General features: G+C 46.2%; 3 protein-coding genes and 1 pseudogene across 8 annotated transcripts in view; 2 read left to right on the forward strand and 2 right to left on the reverse strand.

The window, feature by feature from the left end:
* LOC144587300 (uncharacterized) overlaps positions 1-8,765 on the reverse strand; it is a 32,223-nt gene extending 23,458 nt beyond the window's left edge. The window contains exon 1 of the mRNA XM_078387375.1: positions 260-8,765. Coding sequence (XP_078243501.1) covers positions 260-785 — 526 coding nt within the window. The 5' untranslated portion in view covers positions 786-8,765. The remainder of the gene's footprint in view (positions 1-259) is intronic.
* Positions 1-16,726, reverse strand: part of LOC144587268 (uncharacterized) — a 91,791-nt gene extending 75,065 nt beyond the window's left edge. The window contains exons 1-2 of one of the 3 annotated variants that reach the window (XM_078387318.1): positions 16,554-16,726; positions 14,757-14,846 (exon numbers count right to left, since the gene is read on the reverse strand). The gene's annotated coding sequence lies outside the window, so the exon portion shown is untranslated. Of the gene's footprint in view, positions 1-14,756; positions 14,847-15,530; positions 15,771-16,553 lie in introns of those variants that run through there. The other 2 variants (XM_078387317.1, XM_078387321.1) reach the window with 2 other exon arrangements.
* The window catches only part of LOC144587246 (uncharacterized), a 139,694-nt pseudogene that overhangs the window by 101,998 nt on the left and 19,076 nt on the right, over positions 1-18,620 (forward strand). The window lies entirely within an intron of this gene.
* The window catches only part of LOC140703760 (uncharacterized), a 95,145-nt gene continuing 93,331 nt past the window's right edge, over positions 16,807-18,620 (forward strand). For 2 of the 3 annotated variants that reach the window (XR_013542388.1, XR_013542392.1), the window contains exon 1: positions 16,807-17,696. The gene's annotated coding sequence lies outside the window, so the exon portion shown is untranslated. The remainder of the gene's footprint in view (positions 17,697-18,620) is intronic. The other variant, XR_013542387.1, reaches the window with a different exon arrangement.

Below are 18,620 nucleotides of genomic sequence, written 5' to 3' on the forward strand. Positions count from 1 at the left end.
TGTGAACTCAGTTCATCTCTCCAACTGAAGTATTTATATGGCTTTACCCCAGTATGAGTTCTTTCATGGGAAGTCAATTGAGATCTCTGACTGAAACTCTTTCCACAGTCCAAGCATTTACATGGCTTCTCCCCTGTGTGAATTCTTAGATGTAAACTCAGCTGATTGCTACGACTATAGCTCTTTCCACATTCCATAAATTTCCATGGTTTCTCCCCTGTGTGAATTCTTAGATGTGAATTCATCTGACTGCTGTGACTGAAGCTCTTTCCACATTCCATGCATTTATATGGTTTCTCCCCAGTGTGAGTCCTTTGATGTGAATTCATCTGACTGCTCTGACTGAAGCTCTTTCCACATTCCATGCATTTATATGGTTTCTCCCCAGTGTGCGTTCTTTGATGGGAACGCAGGGTACTGCTGTGACTGAAGCTCTTCCCACACTCCATGCGTTTATATGGTTTCTCCCCAGTATGCGTTCTTTGATGGGAACTCAGTTCATCTCTCCGACTGAAGCTCTTCCCACATTCCAGGCATTTATATGGCTTTACCCCAGTATGAGTTCTTTCATGGGAAGTCAATTGAGATCTCTGACTGAAGCTCTTTCCACATTCCATGCATTTATATGGTTTCTCCCCAGTGTGAATTTTTAGATGTAAACTCAACTTAGTGCTACGAGTGAAGCTCTTTCCACATTCCATGCATTTATATGGTTTCTCCCCAGTGTGAGTTCTTTGATGGGAACTCAGGTGACCTCTCTGACTGAAGCTCTTTCCACATTCCATGCATTTAAATGGTTTTTCCCCTGCGTTCTTTGATGGGAATGGAGGCTACTTCTCTGACTGTAACCCTTTCCACACTGTTGGCATTTGTATTGTCTCTCGACTCTCAGGGTTTTTTCACGTGATGTACAATCACTGTGCATCGTGATGCTCTTTCCTTTTTCTATGAACGTATGTCCTTTTCTCTTCTTGATTTTTTCATTTGATCAGTAGTGCATCAACATTAATAGCAAGAGAAGCTGGAGTTTTCTTTATTTCTCTTTATTTCTGGCTTCGCTTCTTCCTTCCTCCTCCTTTTAAATAGGTAGAATTTCTTTGGTGCTCTCCACTTGGGTTTTGTTTTCAATGAAAGAATGACTGGAGAGAGCAAAAGAGATCAAAGAGGAGTGCAATGTAAAAAACAAAGACCTTACTGGCTTGGAGGAGTTCAAATCCCCAGGGCCAGATGAACTGCATCCAAGGATATTGTAGCAGCTGGCTGAAGACTTCCAAAGAATAGCAAGGAGAGACAAGAGGGCCTTCTTAAATGAACAGTGCAAAGAAATAGAGGAAAATAAGAGAAAGGGATAAACCAGAGATATTAATGAAAACTTTTGTTCAAAGATACTCATGAAAAACCACTGGACTAGTCAGGTATAATCTTAACCAAATCCCTTATGAATACACAGTGGAAGCAGAGAACAGATTTAAGGAACTCGATTTGGAGGACAGAGTGCCTGAAGAACTATGGTTGGAGGCTCATAACATTCTACAAGGGGCAGCAAAAAAACCACTTTACATCTTCTAAATTGCTAGCGTGCTACAAAGATTCGGAGATGACTTGACAACATGTCCCATAGCAATTCAAAACCCAGCCGGACTCCCTGAACATCCGATGGGGGTTGAAGCAGAGATCCACCCCCCAATGGACTTGGGGATGATCAACTCTACGCAGCCCAGAGTCGTCAACCCTACGTACCCTTCCCCTGATATACCCAGTGGTTCCAGCCTCAACAATGGCTGCATCAATGTTGACCCAAACAGTTCACTTGATCAGCTGGCTGAAATCAACTGACGGTCAACAAAGCCCCAGCCCTTAGCAGTGAAACTGTTATCCTGGAATATAGCTGGCTGGGCAGCCAAGAATCAGGACCTTGACCTCTGCTCTTGCCTTCAACAATTTGAAATCATTTTCCTCCAGGAACTTGGACGGACTCCCTGATCCACCTAGAGGGCTTTTTAGTGTACTCCCTGCCCATATTCAAAAGTAATACACGTGGTCGATTCCAAGCAGGCCTCTCCCTATTAGTTGTAATCCCCTTGCCCATGCTTCTTGTTTTAGTCATAGTTTTGTGTTTATTGTCATTAACGTTTACCTTCCCCCTTCTCCTGACAAAGCCTCGCTATGCCTCCTTTGGGAGCATCTGACTACATACCTTGAGCATCTTGAACATCTCTTTCCCACGACAGACATTATTCTATTTGGAGACTTCAATGCTAGAATTGGCAAAGACGACTGGGACCTCTTGGAAGCCTTGAATCTAGACCCTAATGTTCCTCTCCCCTGGTTTTTTATGTCTGGTAGGATCTCTAAAGATGCTCACATCAACCAGGCCGGCATCCAATTTACTAAGTTCTGTATCCAATTCAACAAAGTAGTGCTAAATGGCTCCTCTGTTGGGGACTACCCAGGGGAAATTACTTTCGCATCAACTCGAGGCTCCAGTGTTTTAGATTACATTTTAACTCCCCCATCCTTTAAAGATCTCTTAAAGCACTTTTATATTGATAATCGTTCCGAGAGTGACCACTTCCCCATGGTTTTTATATTTGATAATCCATCATCCCCCGATGATAACTCAGTCCGCGAAATAGTACATATGCCTGCTGGGTCTATTCCCAGATTAAACTGGTCATGCAATCTTGCTATGAAAACCCAGCTAATAACCACTGAGCAAGCACTTGAGAATTTACGTTTTACCCTTATGTTTTCTTCGAACCCCAAGGAAATCATCCTCTCTTATGATAATCTTGTTATTAATCTTATTTCCCCCCTCAACCCCTCCTCACCTGTGGTTCCCAAAAGCAATTCCAAACATAACCCTTGGCACAACAAAGAATGTCTTCGCTTGAAGTCCACCCTACGCTCCATTTCCCATTGTTATAGGAGCCAAAATATGCCCGGCCTATTGTCGACAAACACCAGTTGTCAGATATGGTCAAGGCTAAGAAGCTCAAGCTCGCCAGGATCTAATTGGAGCGCTTGATTGAAGCTTCCAGGTCCAAAGCTAGCGGGAAATTTTCGGCTTTAATCTCCAGGGATCTGCAGGGGATACCTCATCAACCAATAACAATTCCTCCTCAGATCTGGTTCTCATACTTTATGACATTCAATATGGGGATTCAAACAGGTAGCCTTGGGTGTTGTGACGTGTGCCATGACGTCACCTGCCTGTCTTGGCTAAGGCTGGAGTTTCCTGGCCTATGGCAAGGCAGGAGGTGGGTCTTATAGGGGTGGAGCTTGTGTATATAAGGGGGGTGTACAAGGAGGGAAAGGTTGTTGAGGGTTGGATGTTGGGGAATTAGTGAGAGAGTGAGAGGGTTAGGTATAGGTTAGGTAACTGTGTGTCTAGTAACTAAGAACTGTGCAGGGTGAAGGTCTGTTAATATAGTTTGATAAGTGATTCTTTTATTCAGTGATTACCATTTTAATTTTGTACACAATAAAACATCATTTTTATTTTAAATCCATACAAAGTCTGCAGTGTCAGGTTTATGTGTGGTTGGTGGCAGCGAAGTACTGTGTGTGTGTGTGTGAAGGATCGTGGCCTGTCATCTCTAGTGGTGACGTAAGAAGAGGTGGCAGTCGCGACAAAACTGGTGCCAGCGTGTGGGATACGAGTTGTCCAGTTGCCCAGTTGCCCAGAAAAGCCTTGGCTAGTGTGACCAGAGCAAAAGGATTTCAGTTAGGAGCACCTGAAGTGGGGTGTGGGTAACTCTCTAGGATTTGTCTCCAAGGGGGAGCAGATCTAGTAGAGAGGCACCTAAACTTCAGAGTGAGGGAACTGACTTATGAGCTCTAGAAGGTCCATTTTGTGAGGGAGATTGACCCAAAGTAGAAGGCTGTTGTGACTTGGTCTGAGAGTCCAGAGTTGGGAGAACTCTGAAGGGACAGACAGACCAAGGGCAGCAAAGATTTGGGATCTCCCTAGTGAACTACAGAACCTGAGAGAGGGTGAAGCTGTGGTGGATTTGGAAGCAGAGCCAAGGGCAGAAAATTAAAGTAGCTCTAAATCTGGCAAGAGGCCCAGTGAAGGGGCAGAAGCCATTAGAGACTACAGTAACAAGCCTAGCCATATCTGTTGATATACCCTGTTAGAGAGTGTCAGACCTTAGCACAGGAAAGAAAAAAAAAAAGTGACGTTTTAAACAGAGGCTTGAAAATAGAAAAGAGCCTTCTGTGTGATTAAAATGCCTCTCACGCGCAGTCAAATGGCAGAAGTGAGTGAACAAAGAGACCAAGCAATGTCAGACTGGTCTGGGGATGAGTCAAATGGTGAGGGAAGAGTTGCCTCAGTGCAGGAAGAAGCTAATGGTGAACAGTTATCAGAACTGAGGAGAATTCAGTTAGCCCAGGCACATGAATTTCAAATGAAACAGCTAGAAAAGGAGGAAAGAATAGAAAGGGAAAGAATTGCCCTAGAGAAAGAGAAAATGGAGATGGAAAGAGAAGAAAGATTGGAGAGAGAGAGGATGGCTTTTGAACTTAGGAAATTGGAATTACTGAACCAGAACAATAATAATAATAGGGAAAATGGGGAGAGCCAGTTATCAAAGTCAGATTTGAAGAAATTTCCTACATATAAACAGGGGGATTGTCCTGAAAATTTCCTTAAAATCTTTGAACGAAGTTGTGCTGATTTTTCTGTGAGGGAAACAGAGAAAATGATAATTTTGAGGTCTCTCCTGAGTGGAAAAATGGCTGACGTGTATGCTGATATGCCAGTTGAGCTCAGTAAAGATTATTCAGAGTACAAAAAAATGGTTTACAATCGTTTTGGCATTAACTCAGAACATCTCAGAATGAAGTTCAGAAAACTTTCTAAAAGAGCAGATGAATCTTATACCCAACTGGGTTTTAACTTAGAAAAGTGTTTAGATAGGTGGCTTGAACAGGAGAATGTAAAAACCTTTCAGGAATTGAAAAATGTTGTGGGCCTGGAGCAGTTTTATTCCTTACTCCATGGGGAACTTAAATTTTTAGTTCAAGAACGAAAACCAACTGATGTTAGAAACGCTGCTCAAATAGCTGATTTTATTTCTCAAATAAGGGGTCCTAGTTGTTATGAGGGGAGAAGTGTGAGGAAAACATGGGACCCAAAGTTCTCTAAAGAACAAGCACAGAGACAGACTAAAGTAGGCGGCTATTTTAGTGAAAAGCCCTCAGAACAGGGCCAGCACAGTAAACAAGTTTTGGAGGGAAAAGAGAAACTTGAGAGATTTGATGGGAAAAGCTCATGGGGGGAGAGAATCTGCTTCATTTGCAAAAAGAAGGGCCACATTGCTTCACAATGTTTTAATACAAGGCAAAATAAAGAAATTCCACCTCAGAAAGTTAATGTAAAAGAAGCAAAGGCTGTATTTTGTGTTCAGAGTAAACCTCAAGCTTCTTCTAGTGAAAGCTCTGTTGTCATGGAAACCCAGGCAGAGGCAGTTAGGAGCTCTGAATTGGATACATTGAAGGAGCTACCTCTCGCTGAAGTTGTCCATTGCTATTACATACAGACCAATGCTGCTTTACTGGAATCTGCTGGGGACAGGATAAAAGTTTTTGAAAATGACTATTCAGCTTTGAGAGACACCTGTTCTGAAATTTCCATATGCCACTCAGACATAGTACCACAAAGTTGTATGATTGCTGACCAGACTCTATCTGTGAAAGGGATTGGGTCAGAACTAGTTTCACTACCTGTAGCTGACTTGAAAATTGAATATCAAGGGTGGAAGGGATTGTGGAGAGTGGGGGTGTCTTCTGAGATCCCTACCCCTTTTCTTATTGGTAATGACTTAACAAAGCATGTCAAGAGTGCCCTAGTGGTAACACGTGCACAATCAGTACAAAGTGAAGCCAGTAGTGGGAATGACTCTCAAGAGCCAGAGAAATTTGTACCACAACCTGAGGCATTCTCAGTTGAAATACCTCAGAAAAGCCTCTTTGTCAAGGAACAAACAGCAGATCCCACCTTAAAAGACTGTTTTGCAAAGGTGACTGATAAAGATTTATCACCTGAGTGCCCTGAACGCTTTATTATTAAGGGTGGTTTACTGTATAGGGAAAAACTGAATAATATTTCAAAAGGGGGGCCTGAAGTTAAGAGACAGTTGGTGGTGCCTGAGAAATATCGCCCTATGATTCTGGAAAAGGGACATGCAGACATTTTCTCAGCTCATATGGGGATAAACAAGACCAAACAAAGAATAGCCCAAAACTTTTACTGGCCTGATATGGGTAAACATATTAAGAGTTTCTGTCAAAGATGCCATATTTGTCAGAGACAGGGCTCTAATTGTGATAAAACCAGAGCAAAGCTATGCCCATTACCAGTGATTTCAACTCCTTTTACACGTCTAGGGGTGGATTTCATAGGTCCAATGCCCAATGCCACTAAGCGGGGGAACAGATTTATTTTAACTATAGGGACCCAGACTGTGGCAGAAGCCTTAGTGAATTACATGAGTAGGATGGGTTTTCCTTCTGAGACAATCACAGATTTAGGAACCTCTCATATATCCAAACTTATGAAAAGGTTAGGCAGGGGGGTCATTCACATAAATGCCCTGAAGCCTTATTACAGAGAGATCAACCTTATGCAGTTGGCAATAAAAGAGGCTGATAAGGAGGAACATGGGTTGCCCTTCGGGGAAGGGAGGGGCCCACAAAAGTTCAATCCACAAGAGGTGCAGATCAGCCATGCTCTATCCAGAGAACAGCAGAATAGTTGTAGAGCGCTGGTTACAAAACCTCAAGAAGTGTTCTCAAACAAACCTGGTGTTGACAAGGGAATGCTACCCAGGACTGACACAGGGAATGCTTCTCAGTCTGTAACACCATATAGAGTAAGAGGTTATTACTGTGACAATATTCGCAAAGAGCTAGACGAAGTGCTGCTAAACGATCAAAGTATTGTACACTCATCTAGCGCTTGGTTAGCCCTTGCAATTTTAATAGACAAGCCGAATGGCAGTGTCAGGTTCTGTGTGTATTACAGCAAGTTGTATTCAGTAACTAAACCTGATGCTTATCCTAGGCCTAGGCTTGATGACATAAGTAAGATGATTGAAGGAAGAAGTGAACCTAAGGCCCAAGAGAAAAGCGCATTTGGTAGTCCATTTGGCCTGTTTGAATTGCGAGTCCTCAGTTTTGGCCTGAGAAACTCACCAGCAACGTTTCAAAGGCTCATGGACCATACTCTGAAAGGGCTTAGTGACTTCACAGTAGCTTATATCGATGACATAGGGGTCTTTAGCAACACCTGGCAAGATCACCTACATCATCTAGAGTTAGTGCTACAAAGGTTGAAAGATGCTGGCTTAACTGTTAAAGCTAGTAAGTGTCAGCTAGGTAACTCAGAGATGAAGTACCTAGGTCACATAGTGGGAGGAGGCCTAATCAAACCTTTAGAGGCCAAGGTAGAAGCAATCCTGAAGTGGCCCAGACCTACCACTAAAAAGAAAGTGAGGTCCTTTCTAGGTCTGGCAGGGTATTACAGAAGGTTTATACCTGGTTTCAGTGAGATTGCTGCACCTTTATCAGACCTGACAAAGAAGCAGAGCAGCAACAGCGTTTCCTGGTCGGAAGAGTGCGAGATGGCATTTGGACGGCTGAAAGATGCTCTAACCAACCATCCAGTGCTGCATGCTCCTGATTTCAACAGAGGGTTCATCATCTACACAGATGCGTCTAATGCCGGTGTGGGAGCGGTACTGTGCCAACAGGATGACAGCGGAGACCAACATCCAGTGGCGTACCTGAGCAAGAAGTTGCTTCCCAGGGAGAAGAATCTTTCTACCATCGAGAAAGAATGTTTGGCGATCATCTTTGCGATCTGGAAGCTGAAGGCTTACATCTGGGGTCGACATTTTACCTTGTGCACTGATCACTCACCTCTATCGTGGTTGCGAACTATGAAATCACAGAACAGTAAACTGATGAGGTGGGCGCTTCTTTTGCAGAACTATGATTTCGAGGTTAAGGTGGTCAGAGGGACTATAAACTGTGTGGCTGACGCCTTATCCAGAAGACCGGAAGACGACATCTAAAGGACTTATGGACTCTGTGTATAGTATATGGCAATGTAAAGTGTTTTGAAAGTTATGTATTGTATTATGATAAATGTTTACATTGCATGTTTTATTTACCTGTAGGAAGGAAGTGTAAGTATATTTGTAGTTGTGTTAAATTGTGTAATAAATGTAATGCTGTGTGTTTGTTGCAGTTGTTTTGGGGAAAAAGCACCTTAGCTTTCCCCCACAAAACAACTTATTAAAGGGGGAAGGTATGTGACGTGTGCCATGACGTCACCTGCCTGTCTTGGCTAAGGCTGGAGTTTCCTGGCCTATGGCAAGGCAGGAGGTGGGTCTTATAGGGGTGGAGCTTGTGTATATAAGGGGGGTGTACAAGGAGGGAAAGGTTGTTGAGGGTTGGATGTTGGGGAATTAGTGAGAGAGTGAGAGGGTTAGGTATAGGTTAGGTAACTGTGTGTCTAGTAACTAAGAACTGTGCAGGGTGAAGGTCTGTTAATATAGTTTGATAAGTGATTCTTTTATTCAGTGATTACCATTTTAATTTTGTACACAATAAAACATCATTTTTATTTTAAATCCATACAAAGTCTGCAGTGTCAGGTTTATGTGTGGTTGGTGGCAGCGAAGTACTGTGTGTGTGTGTGTGAAGGATCGTGGCCTGTCATCTCTAGTGGTGACGTAAGAAGAGGTGGCAGTCGCGACAGGTGTCATCGACATACTTTTAACTCCCAACCCCAAAACTCCAGACAGTCTCTCCCAGTGGTTTAATGTAGATCCTAAGTAACAGACAAGATAAAACAGAACCCTGAGGGACCCCACAGGTGGGCAGCCAGGGTGTCAAACAGGAATCCCCCTGCACCATCTTCGGAGTTCCCTCTTCCAGGATGGACTGGAGACACCATAAACAGTGCATCCACGTCTCTTAGTAGACAGGCCAGTTTGGAAAAGAGTGCAAACCCATGTATATTCTGTACTATTTGTGAAAAATGCAGATGTCTTGTACTGTCTTGTACTGTCTTGTACTGTCAGTGAATTAACATTAGTCTAGCTGGTGATGCTCAAATGAAGGGGAATTTTTTGGGTCCAACCTGGATGGCCAAGAACTTGCCAAGCCAACCAAGCCTTAGAGATGCAAGAAGCTGGGCTTTGACAGTCCCGGTCGGAGAAAGCCTTGGGTTGAGACTAAATATTCCTCCAGGAATATTTAGGCCATATTTACCTCACAGGAAAAATATGGCCTCAAACAGTGGTCCCTGTCAGCGATCAGCGTCCCCAAGAGGATGCTTGACCGGTCGGACAGAGAGTAATTAGGAATTTGCACACCCTTTAATGAACTGAGTAGAGTCCTGGTTACCCAGTCAAGGCCTGTGACAAATTCCTGCTTACAAGTCTGCCCTCATAAGAACACTTGTGTACCTTAGGAAAATCCAAAAAGGCACACACATGAGCTTTGTAGTCCTTGGACTCAATATGCTCAATATGGTAGGACTCAGTAGCATTATGTGTAGTTTGCCTACTCTACCCAGCCACAAGGACAGGGGATCACTACACACAAAAGACCAGCTAACGACACCCATCAACCACAGGAACAGATAATCTCTTCTCCTTATCACCAACAATACACAAAAGCCAATCCCACAGCCATAAATCCTGGACTCCCAAGCCAACTACACCAGAGCACAGAGTGCTGTCCTCTGAAGATGCCGGCCACAGAGACTGGCGAAACGTTAGGAAGAACAACCTTCAGAACAGGGCCAAAGAGCCTGAAAAACCCACAACAACCATTAGATCCCGGCCGTGAAAGCCTTCGCGAATACAGTATCTGATGATTCTAACCATTTGTGAAATATGACCTTCCCACCGTGGTGTACCTATTCATCTACACACATTTTTTACAGACTTTCAAACTGCTAGGTTGGCAGGAGAAATGCTATTTTAGGCATTAAAAGAAGTTCCTTCTCCAAATCCCACAAGGTGCTAGTTCCTCTCTATTCAGCATTGGTTAGGCCCCCTCTTGAGTTCTGTGTTTAGTTCTGAACACTACACTTCAAGAAAAGTACTGATAAAGGAGAAGAGGCGGGGCTTTGTTGCGGCGCTGCCAGCAGATCCAGAGAGCTCTCTGGAAAAACTGGAACCCTCCGACCTGTGACCCACCTTTTGAAATGGGGGTTGAAGGAGAGTTTAGGAGAATTCTCTCTGAAGTGGATGGTGAGCGACAGAAGAAGAATGGGAGGCAGACCCTGACTTCTTTCCTCTGAAAAAATCATCCAGCACGGACCGGAGTGGGCGCCATATTTTTGGCACTGAACTGCGAGGAACCCTTCACCCGGGGGAGAGGAGAGCACCAAAGTAAGCTTAAAATATATAACAACTAAGCAAGCCGAAGCCTCTGATTTATGAAACAGCCTCACTAAGCTGAAAATAAGAAGGAAAAACGTTTGGCTGAAAGAAGAAACGCGGAGGCGGACCTTATCTTATCAGTCTGCCCTTAAAGCTAAACTAAATCTTCTCTAAGTGAACTCTTAATATAGCAGGCTGGTTTCAAAGCCGAGGGAGTGAGATAAAAAAATAAATCTTATATTTCTGGAAAAAAATCCCAGACAGTAACGCCATCTGACTGGAGTTAAGAGACCTGAGACTGGCAAATACAGTTCGGCTGGGATACGTTTCTCTTTGCTTTTCCTTGGACTTTGTGAACTGTAAACAACAGACCTTGCTTGTATTCGGGAGAAGAAAGGAGCTGACGTGGTGGACTGGGCTAAGGACCATCTAGGGGTTAATGAAAATCACAAGACGGGCTTCAAGGACATTCTACTGGACAGTTAGAGACCATGTGACTGTTGTTTTGTACGTCGGATCCCAGACTGCGTGTGATTGATAACAGAAGCTTGCTGAGCTCAGGAGAAGAAGAAAAATTGTGCCACTGTTCTATTTGATTTTGTACTTGCTGGGTTAAAAGTTGATTTTATATTATAACACTTGGACAAAGACTAGAGGGAGCTCTAAGGGGAGGTTCATGATGAGGGGTTTGGATTGTTGACAAATTGTGGAAACTGTGGAAGGATATCTAAGGGGTGATTGTCGTAGTTAAGGGCATAGTATTACAAACCCCAAAGTCTGAGATAGACTCCAAAAATTCTAGAGGACAAATGGTGACTTGGTATGTTCATTCCCAAAGTTTTGGAGCAGTGGTACAGGAAATGGAGAAGGATTGGCAGATTAACATTCAGAGGATAATAACAACAGGGTTTCAGCAATTGAATGAGGGTCTTAGCAACATAGAAGATTTGATGAGAGGGACGAAAGAGGAGACAGTAGATGTTAAACAAAACTTAAATGAAGCTATACAAACTTTAGAACCGTCTGTATTAGGCATGACACCAGGTAACATAAATGAGATAGAGAGTTGTCCAGTGACAACTCTCTATGCAGCTTCCAAAATTAAAAAGTATTATGTCAAAAATTTCAAGGAAGCAGAGACACTGAAACCAGAGAATTTTATGGTGGAAATATGGGAAGTGAAAAAAAGGAATATTCTATCAGATGGGCTGAAAGAATCTTCAATTCAAAAGGAAACTGAACGATGGGATGTATTGTATAAACGGCAGCAGCTACCAGACAGTGTTGGAGTAACATAGAAGAAAACTAAAATTAAATGATAAGATAAAACCAGGAGGGTAATCAAATTATGAAAAAGCAAAAAGTTGATTTGTATCTGCAATATGAATTGATCGGTATACCTTATGTTCTCCTATCTCCCAACCCCCTTTTTTCCCCCTTTCCCCTACCCCCTCATATTTTCTGTACCTTCCATCCCTATTCTTAAATATTAAAAAAAAGAACAGTTCTGATAAATTGGACCAAGATCAGAGGGCTGGAAACCAAGCTGTGGGAGGAAAGATGGAACGATGAGAAAAGAAGGCTGAGGGGACATATGATCACACTCTTGAAAGACTTCAAAAGCTCTCCTACAAAAGGAGGGGCAGGATCATCCCAGAGTGCGGGACATGCAAAAATGGGCTGAACTGTATAGAAAGCCAGATTTAGGCTGAATCAGGCGAAACTTCTCAACTCTTGACAGTGGAATGACCATGGGATCTACTACCTTCATTGGACAGAGGGTTGAGGGCCTTACAGGCCCCGTCCACCTTCACTATTCTCTGATTCTGTACCTCAAGAGGTGGTGAACCAGCCCTGGAGGCATTAACTTTCATAGTGTCCCATAACACGCCTATTTTATTCCCACCTGCTTCATTAAATGACCACATTTCCAGCCATTCTTTCTTAACTTTATCTACCACCTCTTTATGCTGAAAAATATTGGAGTCTCCTGGCTTCTCTGTAATCTTTCTTAACATTCATTTCTAACACCATCAACGCATGATCTGTTATTTTTATCACATTAATATTCATGTCTACTACTTTTGAAATTAAGTTTTGTGATATAAACATAAAATCTATTCTAGAATAACTATTATGTACAGCAGAATAGTATGTGAACTTTCTTTCATCTTCCTTCAATTCTCTCCATATATCTTTCAAATCCGTAGTGTTTATTATCTTACTCAGGGGGGTATCCCTATTATTCAACTCATCTTTTTTATATGTATATCTACATCTACATAGCAGCTACAAAATTAAAAGACATCTGCTTCTTGGGAGGTGATCTCATTTATCTCAGGTGGTGGAATTAAGGAATTTTCCGGAAAATCTAAAAAAATTCAAGAGTATATTAAAAAGTAAAAAGATAAGTAGATTAAAAGATTAGACAGAGAAGATAAGATATAAAGAAGATATAAAAAGGTATTAGGAGGAGAGGAGATTTCATGGTTAAATATAATTCAATTAGAAAGGTGGACAAGGGAATGGAACACTAAATAAGGGAAAGGTAGAAAAATGACAAAATTTGAAGAGATTATAGAAAAAAGATTAAAAGTAGAGGAAAAGACAGAAAGAAAAGGAAGTGTAAGCCAAATATATAAATTATTAATGCAAGCTGACCAGGGTACACAAGGATTAAAAACGCAATGGCAAAATGATTTGGATAAAGAAGAAATAGGTGAGGAATGGGATAAAATATGGGATCAGAGAATTATGAAGAACATGTCAGTAAGGATAAAAGAAAATTGTTACAAAGTAATATGGAGGTGGTATTTGACGCTGGTTAAAATGAATATAATGGATAAAAGTGTGTCAACATGTTGGAGGTGTAAAAAAGAGAAGGGGACATACACATGTGAAATAAGAAAGAAAGAATGGGATTTAACTTTTAAAGAAATATCTCACTGCACATGCGCGAGTCCCCCTCTCAGCTGAGGGGCAGGCGCACAGGGAGCCCAGCCTCTGCAAGCAGCTGCTAGCCTTCCTCTCACGATGGCAGCAGGAAACGTTAAGGAGGCCAGAGGGGCCGCAGGAATGGAGTGGAGGGAGGAAGGGTGTTTGGGGAGGAGGGGGCCAATGAACCCAAAAGTTCAGGAACAGGAGACTGAATTGAGGGATGGGATCCTATATACAGGGTAGTAAAGCCAGGGTGGGTGGGTGGAGAAGGGGGACAAATGGTTTTACCCCATAGGTTGCAGAGGGAGGTGCTTCAATTGGCTCATGACCTACCCCGAGCAGGACCCACCTGAGGGGGGGGCAGAAAACCCTGGCCAGAGGAAAACGGCGGTTCTTCTGGCCAAACAGGAGGAAAGAGGTGGACGAAGGCTACCCATCACGTCCCCAAGGCCCGTTCCCTCCAGCGAAGCCACCCCGAGGAGGGCCATGAACACCGAGGCCCCACCCAGGACAGGCCTTTCGACAGAATAGGGAGATTTTCGACAACAGGTTTCTCTAAAAAAGGTCTTCACTGACCAAGGATCTCACTTAAAGCTTTCCATTTGTAATCCCCACGCAAATGGGCAAGTGGAACGGTTTAATCGGAACATTGAAGGGAACATGTTTACACCTGTGGTGGAACTGGTGGTGGTAGGGAACCACCAAGGACAATCCTTAATTTTTTGGGGAAAAAATCTTGCCACTTCTTGCTTGCCTCCTTTCTCGTTTCCTGAAATAATGTTTTCTCCTCTTCCACAGCCTGGGCAACGCCTGCCATCTGGCAGCAGCTGAGGTTCCCCCCACAGCCTGGGATTGGGGCCCCAGTGGTTCAGGCGCAAAGCTCTGCCTCCCTTCCTTGGCTGTGGTTTTTTCCCCCCTTCCTTCCGGATCACTCCCTTGTTCCGCCCACCACAGGGCTCTCCTGAGGGTCTTATGTAACTTCCTCTAGAAGAAAGGCAAGAGGGGAAAAAGGACTCCCTCTCCCATCGTTCCCTCTCTGAAATAACCAGACACCCAGGAGCAGCTTGGAAGGAAAAATTTGGGAGAGTCCCACGCTAAGCTGCTTCTCACCCACAGGAGTTAAGGAAGGGTTGAGCTGAGGAGAATTGCAAACTAATAACACTCTGCACATTTTCAGAGAGGCAGCATGATAGATAACCAAATGGGGGATCTTGCAATCTGGGCTCGAAGCTGCACTTCGCCCGGGAATCTCACCAGTCGTTTCCCTCCTTCTGGGGCCTTCTTTTGGGAAACTCCTGAGGTCTCCTCTCCCCCCCCCCCCCGGCTTTGGCTGGGAGTTGCTTCACAGGCTACGAGACGAAGTGGAGAGAACCGAACAAAAGGGAAGGGAAGAAGATAACGGAGGTTTCACACCTGCTCAGTCGTCTGTCAGGGGCAGAGAAGAAGAACAGGTCGGGTCCAGCCCATCTCCCTCGAGAGCGGCCACGGGAGATATGCTTTTCTCTGGGGATAAAACAAAGGTTTCTCCAGCAATGCCACCAGGAAGCCCCCCAACACAGAGAGAAAGGGAGGGAGGGAGAGAGGGAGGGAGGAAATCCCTCCACCCCCACCGCAAACTCCTTCCTGTAGTGGATAACCAGGCTGGGATCTGGTCGGGAATTGGATCTGGTCAGCCTTTCCCTCTCCTGGATCCAGAGCCAAGCACTTCCTAAGAGGGAGGAGGTACCAGAAGAGGCTCAGAAGAGGGCAAACAGGCATTGGGGTTGGGAGGGAAAGAGGGAGCCCCGTAACAGCCAGCTGACACCCCCTCATCTCCCCCACAGCACCATTTCTGGGACCCCCCCTGTCCCTTTTTTGCAGCCCCCTCCCTCCCTGCACTCCCCCGGGGAAGAGAAAGAGCACCCTCTTCCCCCCCCCCCCGCCACACACACCCAAAATGCAGCCTGCAGGGTCTGGGGAAGGAGGGGTGGTCTCCTTGCAGGAAAGCCGAGGAGCAGCCATAGACTCGGGGGGGGGGATCGGGACCCCTCCAAATTTAGCCTCCCCTTCCCCCCCCTCTTTGCAGGGCCTTCGCGCCTTGCAGACGGAGAGGGGGGGGCCTGATCCGGACTACAGGGCCTCTGGGGGGGAGGGTTTGTTTGTTTCTTAGCCCCCCCCGTCCGGGTCTTGCACCCCCCCATTGCTCACCTCCTTGCAGCTCCTCTGGCGGGAAACTCGCGAGGAAGCCGCCCCCCCTCCTTGCAAAGCGGCCTTTTCCCTGGGGGGGGGGAATCCTAGAGGTTGGGGGGGCAGGAGGAGGCCGGACTCCCAGCTTCCCACCTCCGGTTCCGCCTCGACCCCCACCCCTGGGAGCGGCTCCTCGTCTTCCCCTTTTAAGAGCTCTCGGTTTTTCCTTTTTTCCAGAACGGAAAGAGGGAAGAGGAGCGGAAGGGGCGGAGCCTCAGGGTTGGGGACCGCTGTAACCAACGTGAGACGGATTCCTAGAGAGGAACTCTCTTAGACGTTCTGGATGGCTTGGACAGAGAGAGAAGATTCCTAGAGCATGAGCGTCCGAGACAAGAAAGAGATCAGAGAGACAGGGATTCCTAGAGGGGAAGCACACCAGACGAGAGAGACGGATTCCTAGAGGCGAGTGGATAGGTGACCTGGAGGACTGTGGCTTTCAGAGCACATATGGCCCCCCCACCCCCGGGCGAGGAAGGGAGAGGCAGAAGGTCGTGCTCTCTGGGAGTTGAACCATTGCAAGAAGCCTTCCTCCTTGCAGAAGGGGTCGCAACTCACACACACACACAGACACACACACAAACAGAGCCCGGGAACCAAGGGCTTCTTAAGGGGGAGGGGGATCCAGAAGGGGCTCAGGAGGGCAGGCCAGGCATGGGGCTGGGAGGGAGGGAGGGAGGGGGGAGCCCCATCGCAGCCATCTGACACCCCCTCTTCTCCCCCAAAGCCCCATTTCTGCGACCCCCCCTCCTGTCTCCCCTTTGCAGCCCCCTCCCTCCGTGCACCCCCCAGGAAAGGGGGCCTTAAAGTAACTTTTCCAAACCTGGGCAAAACGGGGGGGGGGGTTTGAGGCTGGGGGCGGTGCCTGGACGAAGGAGAAATTGGAGGGGGAGCCTCTCTTTTGCTTTGTTTCTTAAAAGTATCTCTGCAACCCCTTAGCCCCCCCGTCCTGTCCCGGCCCTTCAGCCCCCACCCCTGATCGCTTACCTCCTTGCTGTTCCTCTGGCGGGAAAACTCGCGAGGAAATCGCCCCTCCCTCCCTTGCAAAGCAGCCAGCCTTCCCGGGGGGGGGATCCTAGAGGTGGGGGGGCAGGAGGAGGCTGGACTCTCGCCTTCCCACCTCCCGTTCCCCTTGGACACAGCCCCTTCCCCCCCCCCCGCCTTTGAGAGCTCTCGGTTTCTCCTCTTTTCCAGAATGGAAAGAAGGGGCGGGGGGGGTGAGGAGCGGAAGGGGCGGAGCTTCAAACGGGGGGGGATGCACAGACAGGAGAAGGGAGGGCCACGTGGGGGGGGTCCGAGAGTCTCCTTATTCTTCCCCCACAAACAGGGTCCGCCAAGTATTTCAGGCCCCCCTCCAAAGAAAGAAAGCAGGGAGCGTCCCGGGGGGGGAGCCCTTTTCCAGGCAGATCAAACCCTTTGGGGGTGAAGCCCTCCAGTCCCCCCCCCACTTAGTGTCCAGGACCAGCGGCCTCCCCACTTAGAGAAGGCGAGCAGGGGACCGATCCGTGGGGGGGACACGAGGCATCCGAGGGGAAGGCGCCCCCCCCACACGCAGCCCAGGCGATGAAGGGGGAGGCAGAAGGTCTTGCTCTCTGGGAGTTGAAGCATTGCAACAAGCCTTCCTCCTTGCAGAAGGGGTCGCAGCAAACACACACACACACAAACACACACACAAAGAAAAACAACAACATGCAGAGCCAGCGCCCTTCGGGGAGAAAGCTAGCCCCTGCTCCCCACCCCACGTGCACCCTCTTGTCAGAAACGGGGTGGGGGGGCTGAGGCGGAAAGAGAAGTCTGGGGGGGGTGTTTGTTGGAGGGGTTCTGCTGCTTCCGCATCCCACTCCCGCCCCCCCCATCCCCGCCCTGTTGTTTTCTTCAAGCAGAGTGCCCTACACCAGAGAGCACAGGTTGCTTGCTGTCCTCTGAAGAGGCCCATGGCCACAGAGACTGGCGAAACGTCAGGAAGAACAACCTTCAGAACACGGCCAAAGATGCCCGAAAAACCCACAACAACCATCAGATCCCGGCTGTGAAAGCCTTCGCGAATACAGATCCATAAACCCCCAGAAAACAAGGCTGTTCCCACCACGGCACCAGAAAGCCCCCCCCTTCAACACACGCACGCACAAGGTAAATCTATACCTCAATAGTCTAATGATTTGCATATCCTAAAATCATATTTCTCAGCAAACCTTTCTTGTTCTGATTTATAATGATTAATGTTTTAATGTTGTGTCCGGTTGTTTTGGGTGAAAAGCACCTTAGCTTTTCCCCACAAAACAACTTTTAAAGGGGGGAGGTATTGTTACATACAGCTATGACCTCACCTGCCCGTCACTGCTGAAGCTGTGTGTCATCGGCCAATGGCGTGACGGAGGGTGGGACATAAGGGGTGGAGCTGTGGTATATAAGGGGAGTGAATGGTGTGTGAGAGCGTCAGATAGGGCTTTAAGATAGGGAGATAGGGCTTTGAGGTCGGGACGGTTAGGGCTTGGAGATACTGTGATACAAGAACTGTGCCATTTAGTGAGAGTCTGTGAGAGTGTGTGTGTGATTGTTATAATATTATAGTGATTAAAGTATTATTTACATACAAGTGATTTACCATTCCTTTTGTTGTATACAATAAACCTTATTTTTATTTTTAAATCATCCTTTGGCCTGAAGCTTCATTTGAGGGAATGGTTGGTGGCAGTGGTACTGAAGAGTGATTGAGTGTGACATAATAGCCCCTTTGTGAGGTATAAGGAGGCTGTTACAGTACCATTCCATGATCTTTGTCTGCAATAAATAGCCCGCATTGCAGAACAGCTCTGAGGTTGACTGGTGGGTCTTGTGTTATTTGAGATTAATTTGTGGTGACCTTCTTTGAAGGTTTGGCCACTTCTGTAAACAGTGGCACATTAGAAATATCAGTCGGTCTGTGCCCAGGTGGCAAAGGGATCCTTACCTGGAGAGATCTCATTTTGAGAAATCTCCAGCATTTGGGCCTTATGGAGGCCTCTCTAGCCTGGATCCAGATCTCGCTCTCCATCCAGCACAGGCTGCCACCCT

This window comes from Pogona vitticeps, chromosome 2 (assembly GCF_051106095.1).
Source record: "Pogona vitticeps strain Pit_001003342236 chromosome 2, PviZW2.1, whole genome shotgun sequence".
NCBI classification, from domain to species: domain Eukaryota; kingdom Metazoa; phylum Chordata; class Lepidosauria; order Squamata; family Agamidae; genus Pogona; species Pogona vitticeps.